Below are 26225 nucleotides of genomic sequence, written 5' to 3'. Positions count from 1 at the left end.
AAGTTCTGTTTCTCTAATACAGACCTGGAATTTTTAATCAGTTGAAAGATGATTTCAGTGGCCAGTGGAGCTGTATTTTACGTTATAAATATGAATTCGATATCGTTCTTTCACTTTTTCTCAGCTTGCTTAAACCTATCTGGTTCTTCCGTTTTTCACAATAATTCTTAATTTTTTCATAAATTTTTGCAATCTCGCTGAAAATCAAATCACTTCCTTCATAACCTACTAGGTTATGTGTCATTAGTTCGTTTTGCCGAAGAAAGATACAACTGAGTCCTGTTATGGTTAATAATTCAACGTCTCCTTATCCAATGGGTGAAACAGTTGAATAAAACTTCCAATTACGTCTAATTAATTATGTCATAGAAAGAAGTAGCATAAGACTGAATTGAATTGCTTCTATTTTCTTCCGCGAATTCTTACAACAGCTGATTCACTCATTCATTCATTGGCATCTAACTACATAGTTGATTTTTTTGGACAATGTCAATTCCTCATGACGAAGATTGTTATTTATTCATTTATACGTCATTGTGAAACAATCGGTCGCAAAGATGAGGAAAGAGAAATTTTATAAATTGAATCACTAGTCCAAATTTTCTATTCGAACGTGAAAGCGCGAATAATTCGATGGTTTTTCAGGAATTCCAATCAATTTTTATTGAGATTCAGTGCTTCATGCACTGTCGGTGCAGATAAACTATCGAGAATTATCGAAATGGTCAGGAAATTTTCATGCTATCCGGTATGATTTTATTTTTCATTGAACAAACGTATTTATTATCATACTTTCTGTAGGAATCTACAGAAATCGTTCCGATTATGTTTTTTCATATTTCGAGATGATTTCGGAATCCTTGAACAATTATTGAATGAAAGAAGGCTAACCTACAAATTTCTTTTTTTGCTTTTCATACAGGATGTTTCCTAAAGACTCATCAAAAACGAAACATGAAATTCCACCCCAAGGTTCAGCTGCAAATTTGCATCTTCCCTTATTTCCTTCAATTTATTTTTTTTCTTCGACAAAATAATGAAGAGCGAATACATCTTGACAATCCATTTTTGAGCTCCCTGAATTTTTCCATCCTTCTTTTTCGAATCAGTTGTTAGATATTTCTTTAACGACAACGTCTTTGATTTACTGAGATTATTCAAAGACAGTAACTCCAACTGCATAACGTTGGAATGAAGCGTTTCCATCAAATCTTTCATTCAGATATTTTTGAAAAAATTCAAATAGTTTTCAATATTACGGGCACCTACATTGAAAAATGCGATACATATTATAGGATCGACGAAAAATATTCCGTGTACATATATCCACTGAAATTATAATATATTTTTATCGTTTCTACCAGTGGTTAAGTGGGGCAATATCATGTCAATTATTTCAGTTTGAATAATTCATTGAATATGGGTCTCAAGATAAGACCTAGTTGATAGGAAGTTATTTTAGATACCATACTTTTATCATGGTGAACGGTATGATGGGCTGCTCTTCAACAGACTGTGAAATTTGTCGTTGTTATTGAAAAACAGAGTATAACAAATTTTTTTATGTATAACACTTTTTCCATACATTCATTCATAAATGGTTTGATGACCTTAAGATAGTATTTCAAAATGTTTCAATGAAGAGAACCTGCTCATACTTCATGATATATCATACAAAATTCATGAATTTATCATAATATAAGTCACGGAAATTAACAAAACTTTATATTCTTAATTGAAGACAATACTCTCTACCAAAAAATCCTATTCAGTTTAGAAAAACACTCACAGTTTTATTAGTAGATCCCATAAGTGGGACATACTTCCGCATAACTTACAACTTTTTTCTGCATTCATGGGCATATACTGAAGTATATTCGAAACTCATAACTTTCTTTCAAAAAATTCGTCATCAAGTAGCCTATGGATTTTTGAATCTCGATTTTTGTGACTGAACGTTTTTATTACTTGAACCAATCTATTTGCCCAAAATTAAACCATATATCGTAACTTTGAATGATATTTATAGAAGACACTTTGTCAGAACAGGCTACTAGCATATACAGCATTAATGAATTCTTTCAACGTGAAAAGAGAATTCCTTTCATTGATTTTGATTACAAGAATGCCAAAAATTTGAGGCGATTGGAAATATTATTCAAAGATGAGATAATTTTCAAATTAAAAAACATGAATCTCGAATGAAGCATGTTTTTTGAACTTTCAAGAATGTGAAAACATTGTAATTGTAGTAGAAAGAATTGCAGTAGGTATGTTTAATTCTCTTTAAATATTAAATTGATGTGATTAATACTTATGAAAACTAATACTGATGAGAATCCATAACTAAATTGAAAAACTGAATTACATGATTTTTATTACAATGAGTTTCAGGTATGAGAGTTTTCTGTAGTTAGAAAAGTGGCTTGAAATGCCCTCCAAATGCTTTTCACAGTCATAAAGTTCTGCTGTTAAAGTTCCATAAGAAAATAGGTCCCAGGTCCCATACAATTTGCTCTAACTAACAGCACATCAAACTCCAATTTTTTAGGGGAGAACACAACCTCTTTCAAGGAAAAGTCTAACACATCGCCAAACAGTACTCTGTAAAGATTAAAAATCTCTAGCAACAATGGGGATACTTGATCCTGTAGTCGCCAAAACATTCAATCAATGAAATATTTCCAGCAGCGTTTCATTTTCTGTCCATTTCTGAAATAGAATTCAATGGTAAAAGATTTTTTCGTCGAACTAAACAAAACATGATATTTATCGTACTTTTCGTCCGCATTCACTTTTCGTCCGCAAACTCATTTTGTAGAGCTGTTCGTCACTAACAATCCTCGATAGAGAGGCGATTGACTCAATTTTATGAATAGAGAAATTGAAGAAAACACATGTGTCCGTGACAATAACTATCATTTGCTGATGTCAAATTAAATCGCCTAGATTTTACGAGTGAATTAGGTACGTGGTTTTAATGATAGTGTTAATTATAGTTAATAATGTATAGGGATAGCGATATGGATATTATTTAACACTGCTCCAGAGCTGAGAGCAAATACGGGCACCTGGATAAGACCATCAAACGGATAACTACTTACTTTCATAAAGGTGTGAGGTGCACCTCAGCGAAAACTCTCTATATTGATCATCGAGATGTTATACTTCTTATCCACCAAAGGGAAATGTGCTGCTATGTTTCCACATCTTTTAATAACAACCGTAACTAGCCACATTTCCCAATCCAATCCAAAAGCCGATATACAAATTATTATGAATTTTAAAAAATTTGGAAAAAAAAACATACGTGGAAGAATCGAATTACATGAAATTACAGACTCGCCTTGAAAAGTGACACTTCTACTTACGAAATAATATACTATCAGCAGAACAAATTTTTTAAATTGCGGATAATTTTAAAACATTCCAGTACGCGTACTTCTTATTGAATGAAACAGAAATAGTTCGAAGGATCATATTTTTCGAATGAATAAAAAAGTATTGAAAAACTCAGGCAGAACTGCGTTAAGTATATCTTCCTCAATGTGAAACAAACTTCGAATCCTTCCATGTGACAACCAGGAAAGTGATAAAACAATCCATTAGAAGTGGCAGATCTTACTCATTTCCGCTAATGACTTAACTAATTGTAGATTTGCGACCAATCAATGCATGCGGAACAAAAGGTTCAATGCTCTTTTTGACCTGATGCATAATCTGAAGCATCTCAAGAGAAAGAAGCCATACAACAACTGACCTATATTAGTGAATGTTCGAGTAATGTGTGAAAATTCTCTTCAGGTTTCATATTCGATGTGGCCAATTCATTTACCAGAAAACAATCATTGTAAAGTGAGTATACCGAAGGTGTATGATTTCATTAGTGATCGTAACTGTTGAGAATGTATCAGTTTCGGTGTTTTCCACGTACTGTTTTATATTCCTGAATTGAATTTTATTGCTGCAGTTTCATGCAATCAATAGACAAAACAATCGTTCATTCTCAACTTTGAATTCTTTCGACGAAATGGAATACTGCTTGTTGTGAACTCAGGAGGATTATTCAGATTTCAGAGACAAAATGTGTATATTATTCTTCAAAATTATTAATGAACTTGAAACAGATTATACGATTTTCACAAAATGAGTTTTCAAACCACGACACTTGTTTCGCTATCATAATATCATCTTCAGGTGGATGAAAGTAAACTGAAATATTTGGCAACCGAAACAAAAATATACAAGCAAGATGCTTTTGTGTTAGCGAAACGCGTGTCGATGTTCCAAAACTCATTTTGTGAAAATCATAATATAATCTGTTTGAAGTCCAATTATGGATTTTCATCGAGTATCGGCCACATCAATTCAACATTACTCAAAATTATGAATTTATGGATGAGACGGTTTTTCTACATTGTCGATTAAAATCTCGAAATTCGGACACCATCAGTGTTCTATTTCTTCTGAAGCAGTTTATTTCCATGCATCAATGACTGGATATCCATTTAATAAGAACAGATGCGGTGAATTTCTAGGTTACTTCATTACAAATAATGGTGAGATAATGGTTGTTATTACATTCTGAAATTGATGTATATGTTACGGCTAAAGATAGGTGTGAACATAAACTTAAGATTAGCCGGCTAAACTTAGGTTTAGCTTCGGGTATTGGCTAATGTTAGTTTCTTCTATCTTTAGCCGGCTAAACTTAAGTGTAATCACATCCCATCGGCTTAAAATGTACAAGGCTTGAGGGGTGCAAATTTTCGGCAATTATAAAAAAATGTAAAGAAATAGTGATACGAGTATAATCAAACTATTAATGCAATGCATTTTTTGTATGAATTTCCATATTTTAATAGCAGAAAAGCATTCTGTTAAGCAGTTGAGAAATTGGAGAATAAATATATATTTGTTTCAACTGTGTTTCAACGAATTCTTATTGACGAATCTAAAAATCTAAACGCTTGATGACAAAATTCGAGAATTGATATTTTCAGTGTGAGGGAAAACTGTAGTGTTAATGATTATTTTTCATCTTGTTATTATTCATAATTTGAGGGGAATTGAATGAGCAAAAGGAGGGAATGAAGACGACAATGATGCCGCGAACTTCTTCATCAAAATACCAAAGGTCAAATTCTAGAAAAATATAAGTACATAGTATATTGGGTATAAGTACCCAATCTTGTTTGTAGTTAACCGGACTATTTGGCTGATAAGCTTTACGATGAATGCACTTGTATCCACAGGATGATTCATCAAGGGTGGCGAATTTTGGAACCCGTATGTTCAATGACTCGAGAAGAAATTTTTAACAAAATCAGCTAGAGAAAGAATTGGTTCGAAAGGAATTGCAACTTTAGAAATATAGTTCCTATTTCGTAATTTTTCCATAAACCCAATTATTGAATGGTAGGGAAAATATACTTTTGTTAACAGGAAGAATTTTCTATGTCTTATATCTCATTTCCTTGTGGGGTCATATTATGGTTTTTCACAAATTGAGCTTGATTTGAAGAGCATTAATCTCCTAAACAGATAAAAATAACTGGTTAAATGTTAAATTGAAAACCCATGGGCGTTATGTAATACAACCCCAATACATTCGATGCTCTTTTGCCTAATTGAATTCTAAAAATTTAAACAAATTAGTGGCCGTGTGCGTTCGTTCTCTCCCATCCGACCATTCATGATCCATCACCTCTCCGCGTGTCCATCGAAAACATTTTTAGCTGTTCCGTTTTGGGTAATGTGCACATTAGCCGGCTAAAGATGAAATGCCCTGACGCAGATGAATATTTTATCGAACTTTAGCCGATCCTCGAATATAAACCTAAGTTTAGCCGGCTAATCTTAAGTTTATGCTCACACCTATCTTTAGCCGTAACATATACATGAATACAAATCGATGCTTTCAATGTAGAATCCATTGAAGATTTATTCGACTGCATATAATATTGAATGAGAATTTTGAATTACGATAGAAATCAGTTCATCGAGTTTATTTGAGTAGTTAGTATTCAATTCAATAATTTCAGAGCATTTTACACGTTGGTTAGGACAAATAACATCCGATAGATCAAATATGAATTTGATTTTGACTAACTAACCTGTGCTGTTGAGAATATGATCCTATGGAATGTTATAAACAAATTTCATCCATTTTAACAAAATTCAAACTATTCTTCATCTCGTCTTTGTACTGACACTCTGATACTTTGATCAAAATATTTTCCATCTTTGTTGAGATGAGACCGAAGTAGAAAATCACGGAGTTTTTTTTTTAGGAATAGTATGTCCCCCTTTTTCAATCAACCATCACATTCATAACAAGGATAATACAAATGCATAAAAAAATTTCAAAATACTTCTTTGAAAACAGCGATCATCATCCTTAACATTCGGATTATCCATTCTGTGTTCCCTTCGACAATTATTTTTGAAATATTAGTTATTCTTCAAAAGTTCTACTCTATTCGGAAACGAATTTGGATGAACCAACGCTTCAATCGTTAAACTTACCTACTTATATTCAACGTTGGACAAAGTCAATTGGTATAATAATCTTTCAAGACATTAGGGTGAGGCTGAGGCATAATGAAATTAAAACACATTAGGGGTTTCCCATTTATCGCACATTATTGATGAGTATATTGGGACCATAAAATTCCTCTTTGTGTTTTTCGATGGCATTTCCCCATTTGAATAAAGGCTGACCGAATATCAGTAAGTTTCTTTTCCGAACTTCTTTTCTGAACGAAGTGTTAGTCAAAAATTTCTTTACTTTCAACTTGGTAAGTTGTTTTTTCTGTTTTTGCTTTCGATGACTACTTATATTATGTCGGTATATACAGGGTAAGTCTTTGACTCGTACAAATATTATACAATAAAATATACAAATTTTTTAAGAGTATAGATTCTTGAGGTGAAAAAAACACTTCTTCTAATACAAATTTTTTCCGATTCAGCCCTGATAGAAAGATATAGCCATTATAGTTTTCATAATGAGCCGTGCCACCCCTGGAAAAACAAAAAACCTATAGAATGACTAGCTTCATCTGTGACACTACACATCTGTGGATCTTTTAAACAGAGTTGTATTCAGCCAAAGAACCCATTTCTTTAAATTTAACAGATACTGTCAATTTTTGAACATCAAATTACTCGAAAACGGAGCATTATACGAGAAAATATGGAAAATACTTTAATTTCACAAAACGTTCAAATATTCATTTTATAGCGTACAACTTAGTTTCAAGAGTTCAATCTCTGGTATTCTTATGGTAGGTAATGGTGCTATATGAAAATCTGAATTCTGAAATTCATCCCATTCGATAAAACCGTCTGTAAGGTAGCCTGTATCTTTTAAAGCGAGCCGATTTGGCAAAAATGGTAAAAGGAATAAGTGTTTCTTTTGACCTCAAGAATCTACTGTTAAAATATTCGTACGATACACTGTATATTCATCAATACATTTTTAGGTATAAAACAATGAATATGTAATATGTATAACGATTAACAAAGATTAGTGTAATGGGGTACCACAAACGGCGTATGATACAAAAGTTTAGGGAAAAACCGCAGCAAAAAACCCTGTCTCCCCGTGAGTACAGGGTGGGCAAAATTCGATGGGATTGAACAGCTCTGTAAGCGTAAGAGCTAGGGAAAAATGGATGAAACGTTTCCGACCTCGATTTAAAAAAAAATTGTTAATGGCCAAAACCCCATCTCTCATCTTCTTTTGTTTTCAAGTTATAAATGAAATCTTCTTTTTCGGCTCTTCGTACTGGTGCCTCTATTGCGTAAAGTATCAGTGATATCGAAAAACAAATTTTACATTCTGCAGACACTTTTTCATGTAGAATGTACTGCGGTAGTCAAAGAGTTTTTCAGTTCGCCACGGCAGTGATATAGTGATACTTTTCATTTTTTTAAATATAAACTCTATGTTATTTTTTTTAATTCTTGTCCCATATTTTTTCCTCATTAAGAGTATAGAATATAAGTCGTATCTCTAATTGTTATTCCAATAAAAATGCTCAAAAACTAGTTCGGTCCAGTGGCAGTTCATTTTCATTGATGATATGTTAATGAACTTGAACATGAACAATGAATTTTGCCCACCCTGTACTGTAGTGATGACAAATTTTTTTACGGAATAAGCTTTTAATACTGAAGAGCTTCCTCTCCATTGACGTCAGAATTTTATGATCCTCTATCTATCTCGAAATTACATATCTGAAACAAAAAACCAGAGTAGAAAACGAAATCGAAGAAAAAGTAAATAGTAATGCAGCCTTCATAAACCTGATTCGAAGACCTGCTGATGCTGATAACTAATGCTGATAAAAATAATTAATCATAAGTATATAACTTTTTCTCCAATTGCACTATGAAGAGTATAATCTCTGCGTCAAAAATCTTTTGTTGGTTTTGGTGAAGGATCACTCTCGTCGTTAGAAATTCCTTCAATACTGAAATTAATACTAAGTATTCCAAATCTTTTGACCGGGAGGATCTTTCGACCAGGTTGGGTCTTCCAAGTGATGATTCATCTGTTCTTCAGTTGGTAGAGGAACGTTACAGGACCTTTATGTATGGGAATCATCTCCTAGTTTACTTCGATGATGCAATGAATGCATGTTTGCCGGCTGGCATGCAAGAGTCCCAAATTGTTAATCACCTCTCTCTTTGTTTACTTTTTTAGTTTTTAGTGGTGCTACCAAATGATAATAATAAAATAGTAGGTACAAACTGCTTGTGTTTTATTATCAAGCACTCAAGTACGCAACCAAAATATCTACAAATAAAAATTCTTTATGAGCCGTTTGTTATCAATTCATGACATCATGAAAATACTTGCACTAAAACTAGTAATATCACCGTGACTATAACTAACAGCTTGAGGAGGAAAATTTTCAAAATGCACGTTTGCATATTAATGAAAACAATTTTGATAGCTACTTTTTGATTTATTTGAACAAATCAATTTTCTTATCATATTTTATCTCTTTACTGTTCCTTCCCCTCAATTCATACACGTCCTCAGAAGAATAAAAAACAAAATTTTTCCCATTCAGCAAAACAAAATACCAACATCGCAACTCAAATAATTTCCATCCTTCTTTGAAGAAAATACGTAAAAATATGTTTATCCTTCTTATTTATTGGATCTCCTTAATTAATTGAAATAAACATTTTTCATGTCCACTCCAATGTTTATTTATTGATTGTGATTGCTACATGTGTGTTTCGACACTCCGAAAGAAAAATTGAATGTTAATATAAATTGCAGTGGTGCATATATTGAAGGATGGGAATCAGAGCTAGCAGCAACCTGACTTCGTCAGGAATAGAAGACGAAACTATGAAAAATCGGGTCTGGCTATATCTCTACAGGACTTGGGAAGTCATGACTTCCTCGGATAGATGGACGAAGAGCAGGACAACTTCCAGGTCCAGAAAGAGCGAACTGAGCGAGGTGACGACAGAATACGGATCCCAATTTTCTGTTTGCAGCTGTTCCCAGTGCCAAAAAGACGATGGATTCAGTAGTGCTGATTACAGGTGAGGAAAAGCATGCTCATGCTTGTTTTCTTCTTCTGATGAAGTGATTCTAATCATTGAATTCTTCATACCAAGTTACTTTTGGATTGAAATGATTTTTAGGTGTTCGAAATTTGAAAATGACGAACAGTGAATAGTATGGAAATGAAAACATTTGATTGGGCAAACTTTCTCTTAGAAATACGTTCTGGATAAGTTTATCTTAAGATTATTTTATAATTGGTACGAATAAATGAACGGTAATTGAACTAACTAATAACATTTCACTTGAAATTTCTAGTAGGCGACAACACTCTACGAAAATTATTGCCAAAGCGGAAGATGATCATTATTGGGCTGATGGTATTTCCCTTTGCGAAAGTGAATATAGTTAGCCTGATTAGTCAGCCATATTCAATTGCACTTATCGCACTGGTTTCCCTTGAACGTTTTGCATTAATTTTCTCCATAGATAATTGAACCATTAGCCTGAAAAGTATAACTGAGTGACTTAATTTTTGGTCACTTTTTCTTAAAAATGAGAGTGTTATCATTTCGCTTATATATCAAGAGATTTGCAATTTCATTTTGAAGGTTCGAAGGTTGAAAGCGTTTAATGAGTTATCTATTGGACTTGTTAAATTATCTGATAAGTTTTTTGGGAGGTATTATAATGAACCTTGTAGGAGTATTATTTTTGTGTAGCTATACCGTCACCGTGTCTAACATGATGTTCGTAATGTGTTCTATTCAAATTGTCTCTACATTTTGTGAATTTCATCTTCCATCTCAATGATATTCGCTAACCATGTTTGTAAATTTGTTGATTCTATATTTGATGTAGCATCATAGAGGGAACACCATCACAAGCTGTTTTGACGCCATCGAGGGCTTTACGAGACGTAAATTAATCAGTCGAACTGAAATAATTGCAGTTGATAATGATGATTTGGGAATGTTTTTTTATTTCTTTAGTTTTCTGACTTATAGTAATAGCTGGGTAGCCCAAGGGGGATTTTTGGGATTTACTCGAGCGTGTCAGATTAATATAAGGGGAGATACTTTGGACCCTGTAGAGTACCTCTACTAAAAATTAGACCTGTATGTAGGGAGAATGGGGTTTTTCCTAAATTTCAAAATATATGTCATTGAAATCCTTATAACTCAAATATATCGAAATATATTTTTTTAGAATTTTAACATATTGCGGTTTGTCTGCATTCACTTTCAAAAAATTGCACAGAAATCTAGTGTTCCCATTTAAAAAAACATAACTTTGGGTCATAGCTTCGTAATTGAAACTCCTGCTAAAAAGGCGAGCACGCCACTGGATTCTAAGTAAAAAAATGCCTGTATAATGTTTTAATTTCAGAGCTCTATCATCAGTATTAGCGGAGATATAAATTTATTTCGATATCGCCATTTTTCCAATTTTTGCTTATAACTCGAAAACAAAAGAAAGAGGCCAAAACTGACTACTACTATTGTTAGTTTCTCAGAAAAAGAGAACGAGAATGGGGTATCAGATTTTGTCTATCTCCTCTGGTTTAAAAGCTGTAGTGCTAAAACATCGAAATTTGCCCACACTGTACATTAGTCTGGGTTTCTACATCGACCTTGTTGGCCTATCGCATGTGTTGGTGAGCTCCTTACCCTTATCGCCTTCAAACTCGAAAACGGTTAAGAGAATGTTGAATTGCTTCAGACAAAAGTTGTATACAATTTTATTATCTATACAATTTCCATAATGAACACAGAAACGATGAGAGGTACAGGAAGGGATATATTTAAAAAAATTTTCAGAGAAACAAAGAATGGTGAAAACCATAGCCTTCTATAAATCTTTGATTTTGAGTTATTAGCAAAAAATTAGATTTTGTCGATATCGAAAATTTCTCCAAACTTTTTTCTTTGTTCCTGTGAAAAAGAGCTCGTAAATGTGTCATCCATTTTCTTCCAGTTCTCACAGTTCCCGAGTAACGATTTTTTTCCGCATTATCAAAGGGCCGAATCATTATCAAGGGGATTATCTCTCATTGCCATCAAAATCGACACAGGGGTATAGCTTTAAGAAAGTAATCTCATTTTTTGTATTACTTCAAATTTTGTTATAGTTGTCGCCACATGAATGAGTACAGATGTTGAAAGAAAATGGTAGCTTTTTGACGAAACTTTCTAGAGATAAGATTGGAAGGATGTAATAATCATCTGCTCAGAATATTTGTGATATGTATTGTATCAACACGATACCTTATTTTACACGTTTTTTACCAGAACGTGAGTAAAAACTTCGTTGTCTCCATTATCTCAAGGGGAAATTCAACTACTTTTTAATTCATGAAAAGTATGCTTTCTTATGTCAGAAAAAAGTTGCTGTGGGCAAAATGTTATTTCTTCAGGTGAAATATTTTTGTTCTGACATTATGATCTATTGTTGTTCAACTTTTACTTACACTATGTTTTCCCCCACATCGAAAAACTTTGTCAACCGACAAGCCTTATTCGGTCCTATCGCTATATATGTTTTTATCATTAGTGTATGTTCATAGACATAGAGACATGGGCTGAGCAATGTCAGCATGAAATTGGCTTTTTTATAGAAAGAGAGAAATTATCGTCGGGCATTTACCTGTTTCTTTTTTGTTCACATAGAGGTGAGTTGGTCCAATCAAATTTCTAGAAAAAGACAACTGCATGCCCGACGTGCGTTTCCCTCTGTCACTTTTTTTGACCGTATTTCATGCATAGATAGAAAGGGAAGGCAGTCTATGTGTACGTTCCAATAGTTATGCATCAATATGTATGTTATCATTGAGTGTCAACTAAAAATGTTTCCTCCAAAATTATGAGAATAACGGTCCCTAGGAAATCTTCAATACGTCTTATTCCACCAATTTCTTCAAGACCACGAAGCACAAGATCCCTGTATCGAGTAATCAAATTGAATAGATAATCTTTATTTTATTAGATTGGAACACCAATTACAGAATGTTCAAAAACAGATAGGCTTTTCTGACACTCCAACTTATGACAATTAATTAATTCCAACATGCGTCCCTCGATCCTTTTGTCTTCACTCATAGCACTCAGTTACCGTCTGTTGTAATAGGAACGGGTTTTCTATTCGAATATATAGATTTTGGTTCTTCAAATTGTTCAATAAGATAATCGAACAATTCCTATTGGTTAAATCGTATTATTATTTGTTCAGGCCACAACTAAATAAATGGAAAATTTATAAAATTTATTAAAGAGCACTGGCTCATGTTTTACGTAAACATACCATCAATGTTTTTACCTAGTTTGTCTTGGCATGTTTATTGCAGTAGAATGAAGAATTTCTGCCCTCCTTCATTTTGTTCAAATTTTGGTTCAAAACAACTTATTTTTTCGTTCCTTTGAAATCTTGTGCATATGGGAAAAATAGAAAAATGTGATTTGGATACGAAGAAATGATTCCAGAGTTCCAAAATTCGGAAGCAATATTCCTCTAATTCTACTATCGTGCAAAATATTCTCGAGACTACGAGATCACTGCGAGACTCTCGTACGAAACTCGAGTCTCGTCTCGAAAACGAGAAGAGACGAGACGAGACTCTCGTGGGCATCACTAGGTATAATAGGAAAAAAATCCATTATTTTTAGAAGGATAGCTATAGTGTTGGATATCTTATAAATTTCTCTTGATGTTTTGTTTGGTTTATTCTATTGTTAGTTACAGTCATTGAAAATGAAAGTCAACGAATAGAAACATTGATATATTTTAAACAGTTTTTCTTCAATATAAAGACGCAAATGAGAGGCAAGCCAATACAAGTGCGTATGGTTAATAAACGGATCTGGATCTGCTTCTGTAACTATCCATTACGTGAAATTTTGGTTTCGCCAGTTCCGTTTGGTTATTTTTGACGAAAGATGCATATCACACAGGTAGGCCTGTAGTCGAAAATATCAAAATACAGAAGTTCAATTCCTTTGAACTTCGTGAAACTTGAAAGGAAAAATTTTTCTGATAGATTCCCAAACTCCATCGGTTTATCGATTGTTTTCCAAAAAATCTTATAGTCGACGGAGACACGAACTCAATCGTTTTCAGGCATTTCCTTGGAAAATGGATCATGGATTATGGCTTCAAATTGGCGAATGCACAGGTTGTTAGATATCATTTTCTATTAATCAATCCTGAATGAAATATTAATCGGTTTTGTATAAAAATTTATTTGTTGCATTGAGTGTGAAAACTTCATAGAGTTATTCGAAAAATTAAAGAGAAGCTTTGCTGTCTCGTTCCTCGTGCCTTCTTCGTCGTGTAACTTTCAAGAAACATTTTAGAGCACTGACAACACGTAATATAGAAATCGTGTATTGAGTGTTGCCAGACATCATATGAGAATGAATATTATTGTCTGCCATAGATAGAATGAATAATGTATTGTGTGTTGCAAACTTCATCACTCAGGCGTGTTTGAAGTGTTGCGGATGGCTATAGTGTTCTGTATGTTATTGTATGTATTTTGTAGTAGCCCTGAGTATGAATACTCAAAGGTAGTAGTCAGTATAGTATAATCAGAGACAAGAGAAAAAAGAGACTGCCGAATAGATAGGCAACCTCTATGAGTATAATATCAGAAAATGAAACGAGAAATGAATATAAACTTTTTGACGCTGTCTGTTTGGTAATTGATGGGTTTTTATCGTCAACCCTTTTTCTTACTATAGGGAAGTAAGGGTTGAAGTCATTAAATTGGAATTTGAATATTATTTTTTGAGATCATTGACAAAACTGATCACTTGATGATTTTAAAAAGTTATAGAAAGCATGCCTTCTTCTTAGGGAAGTAGTTGGTTTATTAAATAATCAATTACTATCTACCCTAAGATAATTATCTTGAATGAAATCATGAAAACGAAAATAAATCGACACATATGAATGATGCTTTCTTCCATCTCTCATCAATTAATAACTTACAAAAAAAGGTGTTTTCGATAACAGTTCATAGTCATACCAAAACACCCCTAAAGTGTAGGTACCTATGTCATTCACCTGAAAATGCATGAAGAAATAAAGACTCAATAAAACCCTACCCTCAAAACCTCGTAGAAACGTCTAGATGAACTCAATTTTGCATTGGAAGTAATTTAAAATTTAAATTTACCAGTTCCAGCCTTTTTCAACTAAATAGACATATTGGAAAATTTTGTTCTACTCTTTATGTAAGTTAGTTGCTCCTACTTAACCTTCCTTCGGCTGAAATTAAAAACATATACTATGTATGTTTGTTTTTTTGATCAAGTAGTATAAATCACTAGGTAATTTGTGCATTTAATTTCGCAATGAAGAGACTGAAACATTAGTTTATTGATGTTCATTCGTTAGGAATTATCGTCTAAAGCTGAAACACACTGAACTGAATAGAAAAAAACAGTGCAAAACTATTATTTTTACTATTTTCGTTAGTACGTTTATCGGACCAATCGACAACAAATATCTAACAGAGTAAGTAAATCTGAAATAAAAAAAACCGCAAAATTTGTTTTTCAGATCCATTACCCTTCTTTAATTAGGTACTTACATTATAAATTTTATACATTTTAATGTGAGAATATCATTTCAAATCTGACCTGTTCTTTCTCAACTATTTGCACCACATAGCTTTATATTTCCCCAATGAACGCTGAATCTAAGGTCAATACTTCCAGCTGAAAATCAGCAGACCATGCTATTTGAAGAGGTGAATAAGTAATAATATAGAAGATGTTGAATAGATAAGAAACAGATGATTCTGCGGAAGTAATTGAGAAGCATCAATTTTTTTTACTATTTTGCGGATTTTGCTATTCGACAAAAAGCACTAGGTGGGGGAAATATTTTTTCAGCTTCTATTAATTTCTGAGAAGAAATCTATGTGCTCCTATATTTCTTCGGAGCTTCAAAAATTTTGTAAGATACAAGAACACAAGGTATTCATTTTACTACCTAATAGATTATTCCTCGGAGAATTTTCATTTATTAGAGAAGACTGGAAATTATTCTTTCATTGAAATCCAATGGGAAATTTGGATGTTGTATAAGGAATTTCATTTCTTGAAGGGATATCCAGAAATGTACTTCTTTGTGGAATCAAACTTATTATTTAAAGTGTTAAAATTTAAACATATTCCATGAGTATTTATATCAGAAGTTCAACTAGATTATGTAGATTTTTGCTAAAACGAAGTGTACAGGGTGGGCAAAATTGGTGATACCTGAACTACAACTTTTTAACCCAACGAGATAGAGAAAAATGAATTCACCATTCATATCGTCTTTTTTCGAGAAACTAATGATGCCATCAACTTTATTCCTCTATTTTCTTTTGTTTTTGAGTTATAGGCTTAAATTTAAATTTGGGCGGTTTCAACTTTGGTCATATCTCCGTTTCTGTTTGTGCTAGGATGTTGAAATGAAGACAAAATACAGACACTTTTTTTATAGCAATCCATGCAGTGGCGTTCTATGATTTTTTCCTACAGGTTTATTTGCTGAGCTATAACATAAAGTTGTGATTTTCTCATGAAAAGAGTAGTTTAAACTGACTTAGAAAGAATCGATATTCTTTTACCGTTTCAGAAATATATTATACATCACCCTCAGTCTTTCTAAGTCATTTCAAACTATTGTTTTCATAAGAAAAAATGCATCTTTATGTTATAGCACAGCAAATGTACCTGTTGAAAAAAATCGTAGTGCGCCACTGGATTGCTATCAAAAAAGTGTCTGTATAATGTTTTCATTTCAACATCCTAGCTTAAACAGAAATGGAGATAATGACCAAAGTTGAAATTTTAATTTCGACCTATATCTCGAAAACAAAAGAAGATAGAGTAATGCAGTTGATGGCATTATTAGTTTCTCGACAAATTACGACTGTATTGTGCCACACATCTTCCTTTATCTCGTAAAGTTGAAAAAGTATCACCAATTTTGCCCACCCTGTAGATCTTAACTAGTAATTATTGTATCAAAATTCTCTACCTATTTTGTATATACATTTTAATATCATTACCATCAACGTTTTATGACGTACTTGCGCTTAAAAATATAACCATTTCAGGATAACTTCCAGCCTCATTTTATGGACGAACATCAAATTTTTTCATTCTTCTTGAATTACGAGTAGAAAGCAATATCACAGGGAGTAATTGATCGGAGATCACTAAAATATATCTAGTGTGGCGATAATATTTTCGTTTATGGCAGAACTCTCGATACAGAAGGTTCCTCTCAGATCTTCTGTACTATTTCCTTGCTTTCAACTAATGTTCTTGTAAAATACCGATTTCTTATTTCTGTATTCAAAATTAGAACAGCTAGGTGAAATCTGTTTCTTCAGGTATGAAATTTTCCTAAAAACTATTGTCATTTACGTGGCTGTTAGTTAACATTTTCAGCCCTATGGAATCAATCCAGCTTCTTGAATTCGAGAAAAAATTATAAATCAGTAATGCTTCAATTCATATCTGAACGATATGTTATAGTATCGGATGAATTCATATTCACTCTTTCATAACCAATTTCAGAGTCCTTTCATTTTGATCAAAATTAATTCAGATACATAACATAAGAATCAAAATGTAACGATTTGAATCGAACTAGCCAACCACCATCACTGGGAGCATGAACAAAAAGAATATTCCATTTAAGAAGGGTAGATGCTGACCATAGTTTTGGTATTATTTGACCTTGTCAGAGAAACACCTCGCGTTTCACTAACGAGATCAAATAATACCGAAACATGGTCAGGATCTTCTCTTTCTTGAATATTTCGCGGACTAAAGAACCTATTCTGGTGTTACTACTTTTCTGAAAAATAAACCCAACTTAATTCGAATTAGTTCAAAGGAACCCTTTGAAAAATTACGTCATGTAGTTGTTCTATATATGAGAAATTTATAATGTTCAATACTTTATCGTCAAAATAACCTATCAAGGAGAATATTTCGAACAAAGGGTTCTCTGACATATCATAAATGGAAAAGGTTAATTTCCGCAAAAAAAAGCTTATACATCTCTGAATCACATGGTAAATTATGCGTATTTGCTGTTGTATTACTGAAGCATGTAGAAAACGGAAATTCAGTCCAACTTCTAATAAGAAGAAATCAAAAAATTTGTTACACCCTGTGTCTAGAAAATAATAAACAGAATGTAGGACTATTTATAGGAGAACAGAATAGGTAGAGCATTGAAACAAACCAAACTTTCAGAAAATTTCACTATTTGCCACTTCAAATGAAAACTGCAATTAACTTTTACCAATTTTCACCTAAGTTCCTGACTAGAAATCTTTCTAAATTGGAAAAATTCACAATTTACAGAGTATAGACCGGACCTCAAAACCCATCTACTAAGCTGCTAAATACATACCTCAAAAAGATAATCACAAAAAATTCTCAGTAAAAATTCATCAAAGTGAATCATTGATGAGCAGTACTTTTTGTACAGGGTGTTCTTCAGAAAATGACCCTATACGGGATATGAGAAACTATAAGAGTTGCATAAAACCTCGTCAAATTAATATCATTCTGAATAAATCATTATTCGTAATTTAATATTACAATATAATTATATTATATTATTAATTTATATAAAGGGAGTAAAGTCACCTTTTTTTGAATAAAACATCTTATATTTCATTCGACATTTGAGTAAAGCATGAAAAAAACTCCAAATGTATAGGGCTTTATGTGTCTGACAAATTTTATGAACATATAATTTTGAGGTAAACATTAATACAGAACATTTAAACTCAAAAGCATTTTTGGTGAAATTTGCTTTTTAAAATCAGACATGGTATATGAAATGCCGTATTTTGAAGAAGCTAGTTGTTATTTGTTATTTTAATGGAAATTATAGAACATATAGTTTGGTAGAATATTATAGAAATATAATATCTGGTTCATGCCAAAAGCCACTGAATGCCTCTATGGACCTTTATGAATCCCTTATATCAACAAGCTTTTATTCAAAATTGTGGAGTAAGATGAGTTTTGATTCATCATAGCTTCAAACTTCATCGAGTAATAAACATTGGGTTTTTAACTCATCAAATGCAGTACCTATTATAAGTAGGTGGGGAGTTTAGGACTGATACAACCGAAAGCGGGACCATATCGTGAACTGCCAATAGAAAAGAAAAGACCACATTATACCATTACCCCCGGAGAAAACATCTTTACTTTATGATTACCCCCATAAAAATAGTAATTATTTTGAGAAATCCAGAGGCAGATATTTCATGGTACATGCCCCGTCTTCCCATACTGGATGGGGTGAGTTCTCACTCTCTTCTCATTTCCATGCACAACCATAATACCATCAATTTCCCCTTTCTCTACTCTATAATGAAACGCATGATTTCGTTCAAAAATTCGCTATCCATTTCAGTAATAAGATAGCGTGTCCATATTTCATGTCATTCATTATAGAGAGCAACACTTGCGTACAATCAAAATACAATTAACCCATCCACTCGATCAAAGTAGGGCTATAATTTTCAATTTACAATACAACCATAGTATGGAGATACCACATTTTCTGCAATCCGCAAAAATATCGATCCATAATTGTTATCAAACATGAAATCTTTCATTAGAAATCGAACATCAGGCCACTGTTTCCTGTGCTTGGTTTCTGGAAAGTATAATGGAGCACAGTGGCGGAGATCGAAATTGAATATGCGAGAGAGATCTCAATAATATTTATAAAAACATACCGAAGAACCTGGGCGAAAAATGAACTGGAGGAAATGAAGAGACCACTGACTTTTGCGCTTTTGATCGAATTCATAACCAATCCACCCATGGTAAAATTAAAAATTCGTTAAATTATTCGATTTCGTCGTTATCCCTTTCGGAATAATTTTCCATTTTTGTTTTGACTTGAATACGATGGGTTCAACTTTTTCTACAGGGTGTCCCGGGTGTAACTGTACATACTCTTATCAGAGATAGACTATGTCTAGCTGAGTACGCACGACTAAATGAAGAAAATAAATTTCTGGCTTTTCCCAGAAAGCTACAGAGTGTTTTTCGAAATTCATGGAAATACTGAGACTGTCATCAATGCAAAACTTATCCACGGAATGAATTGAAACTTGGAAAGGTATTGACACATGTTGAGGTCGAGTCAGAGAGACATCAATTATTTCAATATTCCAGGGTCGGACTCATTAATCCTCATTCAAAGTGTTCAGGGTAAAAATATCACTTTGTATTTTGAATTTCAAATAACTGTTTCGCTCTTAGAAAGTACCTTAAATAAGCTTCAATACGTTGTACAACCACTCAAAATTGTCACATCTTCAATTCTTTTTATGGATTTTTGAATTAGGACAAAGTTTGAAAAATTTGATTCATTCACAGGAACAAGAATGAGATATTTCGTGGAATAATATTAAATGTCAGAATTTTCTTGAAAAACTCAGGGAAGGTGTGAAATATGATGATAATGAGCTAATATATGAAAATATTCATTCAACAACAATAAAAGGTAAAATATTTCATTAAAATAATTATTGCAGGAATTTGGACAATTTTTAATTCATTATCCTCATTATTTCACTCGGTATGCTGATCGATAGATATGTCGAGGAGCACCTATTTCATGGCTTCCTCGATCTTCAGATCTAAGGCCAATAGATTTTTCCTCATGAGGAAAATTAAAGTATATGGTTTATGCTGAAGACATCTAGTCAAGAGACCATTTGATGAAGAGAAGAATCAACTATTGCTATAAATTGACAAATAATGGCGTTATGATTCGGAATCTGTTCCTTACGACTATCTGAATAATTTTTCACGAATACTTTCACGTTTCATATTCAATCATAAGATATCTCATTCCTATTTATATTAACCGTAGACACGTTTTTCATCATCAGTACGGTGAAAAAATGCACTGATGAACAACACTTGGTGGAACATCTTATAGAAACCAACGGAGTTAACAAACTGTTTATGTGAAAAAATTCAACTTTGTTCAAATTCTAAATTCATGAAAAAATTATTGTAAATGTGGGGACACGTATTGAAGCTTAATTTAGGTTCTTTCTAAAAAGCCAAACAGTTATTTTAAATTCGAAATAAGTGATATTTTACCCTAAATATTAAGGAGTCCATCTCTCGAATATTGAAATATTTTATATATCTCTGACTCCATCTCATCATGTGGGTGAAATAATGTGCGTTCAGAAAAATTCGTCGTCAAATAGGCTATAGAATTTCAAACATTGATGTTCGGTGTCCGAACGTAGGTCTTTTCTTGAATTGTTTCATCTTCCTAAAATGTAAACAATGATGACATTAACCTAGACATCGTTATTTTGTAAGGAAAGTGGAAAGGGACTTTTAAGAAAAAGTTAATTTCGCCCAAAGTGCGAGAAGCATTTCTTCCATTGAGTCAGATCACAAGAATCCAAATAATCTGAGGCGGTTAGAAAAATTCTTTGTAAAAATTTTAACCGATTTCCTCTATTTTCATACGTACATTAATCTTGAATGTGGTATTATGTTTTTTTTTCGGTAAAAAGGTTCTACCTATTGCAGTAATATGAATAATGCACAGTAAGAATCTCAATATGTTTATTAATTCTCTATAAATATTGAATTGATTTGGTTGTTACTGAAAATCCATGATTAAACTAAACTACTGAATTACATGAAAATAAATATTGGACAATCTATCAAAATTCAATTCAGCTATAAAAATGCATGATGCTTTCTCCTTCTACTGTTAAAGTTCCATGAGAGAAAATAGGTCCGACATTTTGCCATTGACTGATGCATACCGAACTTAAATTTTTTTGGATGCTACAAGGACAGGTAATCAATCTTTCAATTTTTTGATATCATGTCAATCTTTATGAAAAAAAAACTGATGTCTTTCATTCAAAATTCTGGGTTTCTTGGAGCTTCTGTCTTCTGTCATCATATTTTCATTATTGCTGAATAACTCTGAGGTTTTCTTCTTTGGTCGACCACTACTTTTTTTTTCATTGAACCTACCTATTCCCTCAAAAATCGCAAAACAGTAGAAAGATGTATTCTTTCAGCAAAATTGGAATATACATTGGGAATGTCGCTGGAACGTTAAAGAATATTTCCTCTCCTCTCCTTCTATTTGCTACCCAATTTTGAAGTAGGATCCAACACTAAATGCTATTTACACGTCCATAAAAACCATCTTCATAATTTCCTGATAATTTTAATTCAACAACAATCCAAAATGGTAACTTCTAACTTGACAGTTCACCTGAAATTTAGTACAGCAGAAGCTAAGAATTACGTTTAGACATGAAATATCGACATTCAAATTCCATAGCCTACTTGACGACGAATCTTTCTGAACGCACGTTATACTATGTAACCTTCATTGCTGTAGCGCCACTGCAAGGTTCTTTTTCATTTCTATAAAAAAATGATGAGACGCTCTAACAGCAAGTACTTCATGGAACATGTCGTAGGAAGCGGATAGTAATTAGGGTAGACTCATTTTCTCATAAATCCAAAAAATTTGGTTGTTTACAATAAATGGTCGAATGATTAGAAAGTGCGATGTACGCTTCAATTGAGTTCACTTATGTTTTCAATGTTCTTGCATGAATATTCAACTCCACTCTATGCACTTTTTGTGCCACGCGAGGAAATCGCAAAGATCGCAATTGAAATTGACAGTAATTTTCCTTCGTTTCTAATGTGAAATACGCAGAAGTTCCGCAAGAACTGAAAAGAGGACGAAAGGAAGAGAACCGATTTGTTTCTTTTCCTATAGGAATAGAAAGAACAGTGTTTATGAAGAATATCACTTTGGTTGCATGAAATAACATGAATTACCTATCTGAGAAAACTCATCTCTCTTTTCCTGATATTGCTCTGTTTCCATAAAATTCACTCAATTAAATTTTCTATTACAGCGAATTTCATTGGTAGAATTATAGTAGCTCAAGATCATTCGGAGAGATTGTAGAGGACATAAAAATTTGCACTCGCACTCCACTGTAACATTTCCAGTTGTAATTATTAGGGAATAATCAATTGAAATTCAGAAACAATCGCTTTTATTCCAGATAAGTCAAATTTTCAATTCAGAAAACATCAAATGTAATTCAGATTAGTTACTTTATTTTCAGAAGAGGTCATTTAAAATTCAGTTTAGTCTTAGTCACATGTATTTCAGAAACCGTCAATTGTAGTTCATATGAGTCAGATTCATTTCAGGAATTAATAATAAGTAATAATAATAAGTTATTTACTTCAACAGGTAAATACCCAGTTACAGAAAATAACTTAACCTAGCGTAATGAAAGAAACCAAGCAACATTGCTAATAACGAAAAGGAAGAAAAACAAAATTGAACAATATTATATCGAGACTAGAAATATGCAAATGAGAATTCAACCAATATTGTAAACTAAAAAAAAATTAAAAATTACAATGGCATGGAAACAACGAACAAAAAAAAATGAAGAAAACAATCGCTAAGCGGCAAAAATAATTATACATAAATAAACACCTTAAAGACTTAATTCAACCTTAATATATATCTGCTAATAACAGATGCCAATGTGTCAAAGTGAATGTCACAATCTCTCGCAATCGAGTTGAAAATAGACTCAATGAACCAAATTCATTGTAATTCCCAAATAAATCAATTCAATTAGGTATGTGTAACAGATACTGCTTACGATGAAGGAGATTCAAAATTTTCAGGAGAATGAAAAGATCAGATAAAAAATAAGGTTCCTATTTGAAATAAGAAAATAGGTGATAAGATCACTATACTTATTATATATATACCTACTTATTATACTTATGTATGGATCTTTTTTACAGGGTGGCACAAAATAGTTAAAAATAGGGGAGGGGCATTTATAATCGATCACCCTGTAATGAGTTATACAAAAATCATGTTGTAAAATGTACAGTGCATCCCAAATTCGCTGTCCCCTAAGGATATTTTTGCAACTGTTGCAGGTATATAGTCAGAAGAGCTATTTTTTCATGAAAAATTCAAAGGTCCTTCAAGTTTTTTGATATATGTTGAACTTTGAAAATTACAGGGTCATTTCATCATTCTTATGATACTTTCGAAGTGAAAACTGTCTCTGAAAGATATTTTGACGTGGAAATCATTGGCATACATGAAAAAATGAAAAATTTTTACGTTTTCGAGTTATAACTCAAATATATATAGTTTTTTCAACCGGATACCCTATCTTTTATTTCACCAATGAATTACATAATTTTCTCTGATTTAAATAATATATAATATAAAATTAGGTATCTTAAAATATGTTTTGATGATTGAAATTTGAATCTTATACTTTGAAGACCCAGCATCAAAGTTGCTTGGACAAATGTGATATTGACAGAAGTCAGTGAATCTCCTTTATCCCAGAAAATAATTTTTTTTTATATTTCCACTTGTGAAACATTTAAATTATTATTAGATGAAAATAAGAAAAGAAGGAGGTAACGCCATTGTTGATCATAAGAGACGGAAAATCAAGATCGAAATTTTGTATATTTTGGATGATACTTGATAATCTTAACTTGATAATCTTAACCCTCTGAATCGCGCAAACCGAATTTTAATAAGAAAAAATATGCAATTTAATAATGAAATAAAATATAGGGTGTCCCATTTAAAAAATCATAAGTTTGGTCATAACTGGAATATGATAGCTTGGAGAAATTTAAGTGCACGCCAATGTAACGTAAAAATATCTCTCCAAGGCAGTTTTCATCTTGAAAATATCATAAGATGTTCTCGAGATACACAGTATCCCCTAAAAGGCAATATTATTTCAAAATGACCCTGAACTTTCAGAGTTTAACATATATCAAAAAAATAAAAGCACCTCTGATGTTTACATGAAAAAGTCCATTTAATTACTTGAATTTTTTTTAATCTCCAACGGTTGCAGAAATACCTTAGGGGACACCGAATTTGGGATGCACTGTGCATAACTTTGAAAAATATTTGTACTTTCTGAATTACAGTAGACGTTTTCTGGATTGAAAATGATAAATCAGATTAACAACTGATTTCTGCAATTAAATTAACTTGACCAACCTGAATTTCAATTGATCGTTTCTGAATAACAACTGGAAAAGGTGTAGTTTCACTAATAAGAAACGCTTTAAGCTTGGACCCAGATCAACTCTGACATTTCCGTACATATTCTACGGTCTGAGGGGCTAAGGGGAAATTATGACCTTTTTAGGTCCATTCCATATTCTCAATTGCTACTCTTTCAATATATCCAGAAATGCAGAGGTTTTATTGATTTAGATTTGGGAACTGAGTGACTGTCAAATTGTTGTTTGGAAAGTTAAAGTTTTATGAAACCTGCTGTGAGTGTTCTGCTAATTCATCAATCAATTTCTATATTGTGTCATAAAGACACCATATCATAAGGAAATCATAAAAAAGCACAATACAGAAATACAGGTCTGTATATCTCTGTAAGATTTTTCTTTAAGTGTGGTTCTGTTCTTCATATGTGAAGAACTGAACTGAACTGAAATGATGTGTATGCTTTGATGGTATATTGAATATTGGTTTATATTAATTCCTGATACATGTATATTTTACAGATTCAACTAAGTTTATTGATTCAAAACAACCTATTGCACAGAAATAACACCTTTGACGTATAGCAGATCCATCATTACTTTTGTGTCCTAGTCAAAGCTTTATTTATTGTCCATAATTTAAATTTTTGTAAATTTCACATAAATTGCAAATAAAAATATAGCACATCCATCAGCGTTTTTCATTGATATCAATTGATTCCAAACAATGTTCTGATGAAAACTAACATCCTGATGACAAAACAAAACCATACTTTTGTTTTGTCGCTCAGGATATTTGTTTTCTGATCTAAACAAAGTCCGAGACAAAGTCGATATTGAAATTCATTACAAGGAATAGAATTCGAATTTCGCGCCCCTCAATTAAAACGGAAAACTGTTCTTGAAAAAGTTTTTCTGGATTGACAGTGCCTTTTCAAAGCTGACTCATTGTCAAGCGTGTTTTCACTGACCAAAATGTAGTCGGTTTTTAGTACTAGAGATATGAGGGCGTTTCCTATCTTTCTACTCTATAATCTTTGCTCTGAATTCATAGGGATTATTAGGCGCGTACTTTGGTGAACCAGATTTAATGACTATCCTTGAAATGACAGCTACTAGCGGGATCGGAAAGTGCTGGAGGAGAGATGCCTTCTTTTTGAAATTTTTACTCCAGAGAGGACCAGAATAGCTTGAAATGTGGACGGTTCGGTACCATTGAATAATGTGTTTACCATCTCTGTGGGTCTTCGATACTTGTTAGGACTGGATGGTGCTGAAATCTGTTCAATTTGGAACTGAGCTTGTATGCAAGCCACCTCCGTCTATAGATTATGATGGTATGGGTACTTTCAAACAATACTGGAATACTGGGTGTGGATTTTAAAAAGGATCATGCTTATTGCGATAATGTAAATTGTGCCTGATCTTGTTTTGGAAGAGCACCACTATAGAAGAAGTTCAAATAACCCAAATGTGGCTACGCCAGGACCTGATAGGTACGCAGCCAAATGGTCGGATAAGCTCCTCATCAGGTTTCACCTAATGCCTTAATAATC

At 32.7% G+C, this 26225-nt stretch overlaps 1 protein-coding gene across 2 annotated transcripts in view; it reads left to right on the top strand.

The window, feature by feature from the left end:
* Nucleotides 1-26225, top strand: part of LOC123317113 — a 104894-nt gene that overhangs the window by 4109 nt on the left and 74560 nt on the right. The window contains exons 1-2 of one of the 2 annotated variants that reach the window (XM_044903493.1): nucleotides 3816-3855; nucleotides 9302-9573. In XM_044903493.1, the coding sequence (XP_044759428.1) occupies nucleotides 9320-9573 (254 nt within the window). In that variant the 5' untranslated portion in view covers nucleotides 3816-3855; nucleotides 9302-9319. Of the gene's footprint in view, nucleotides 1-3815; nucleotides 3856-9301; nucleotides 9574-26225 lie in introns of those variants that run through there. The other variant, XM_044903491.1, reaches the window with a different exon arrangement.

The sequence above is a fragment of the Coccinella septempunctata genome, chromosome 7 (assembly GCF_907165205.1).
Source record: "Coccinella septempunctata chromosome 7, icCocSept1.1, whole genome shotgun sequence".
NCBI lineage: Eukaryota > Metazoa > Arthropoda > Insecta > Coleoptera > Coccinellidae > Coccinella > Coccinella septempunctata.
Note: the sequence above shows the minus strand (reverse complement) of the source record. Positions and strands in the feature narration are given on the sequence as shown.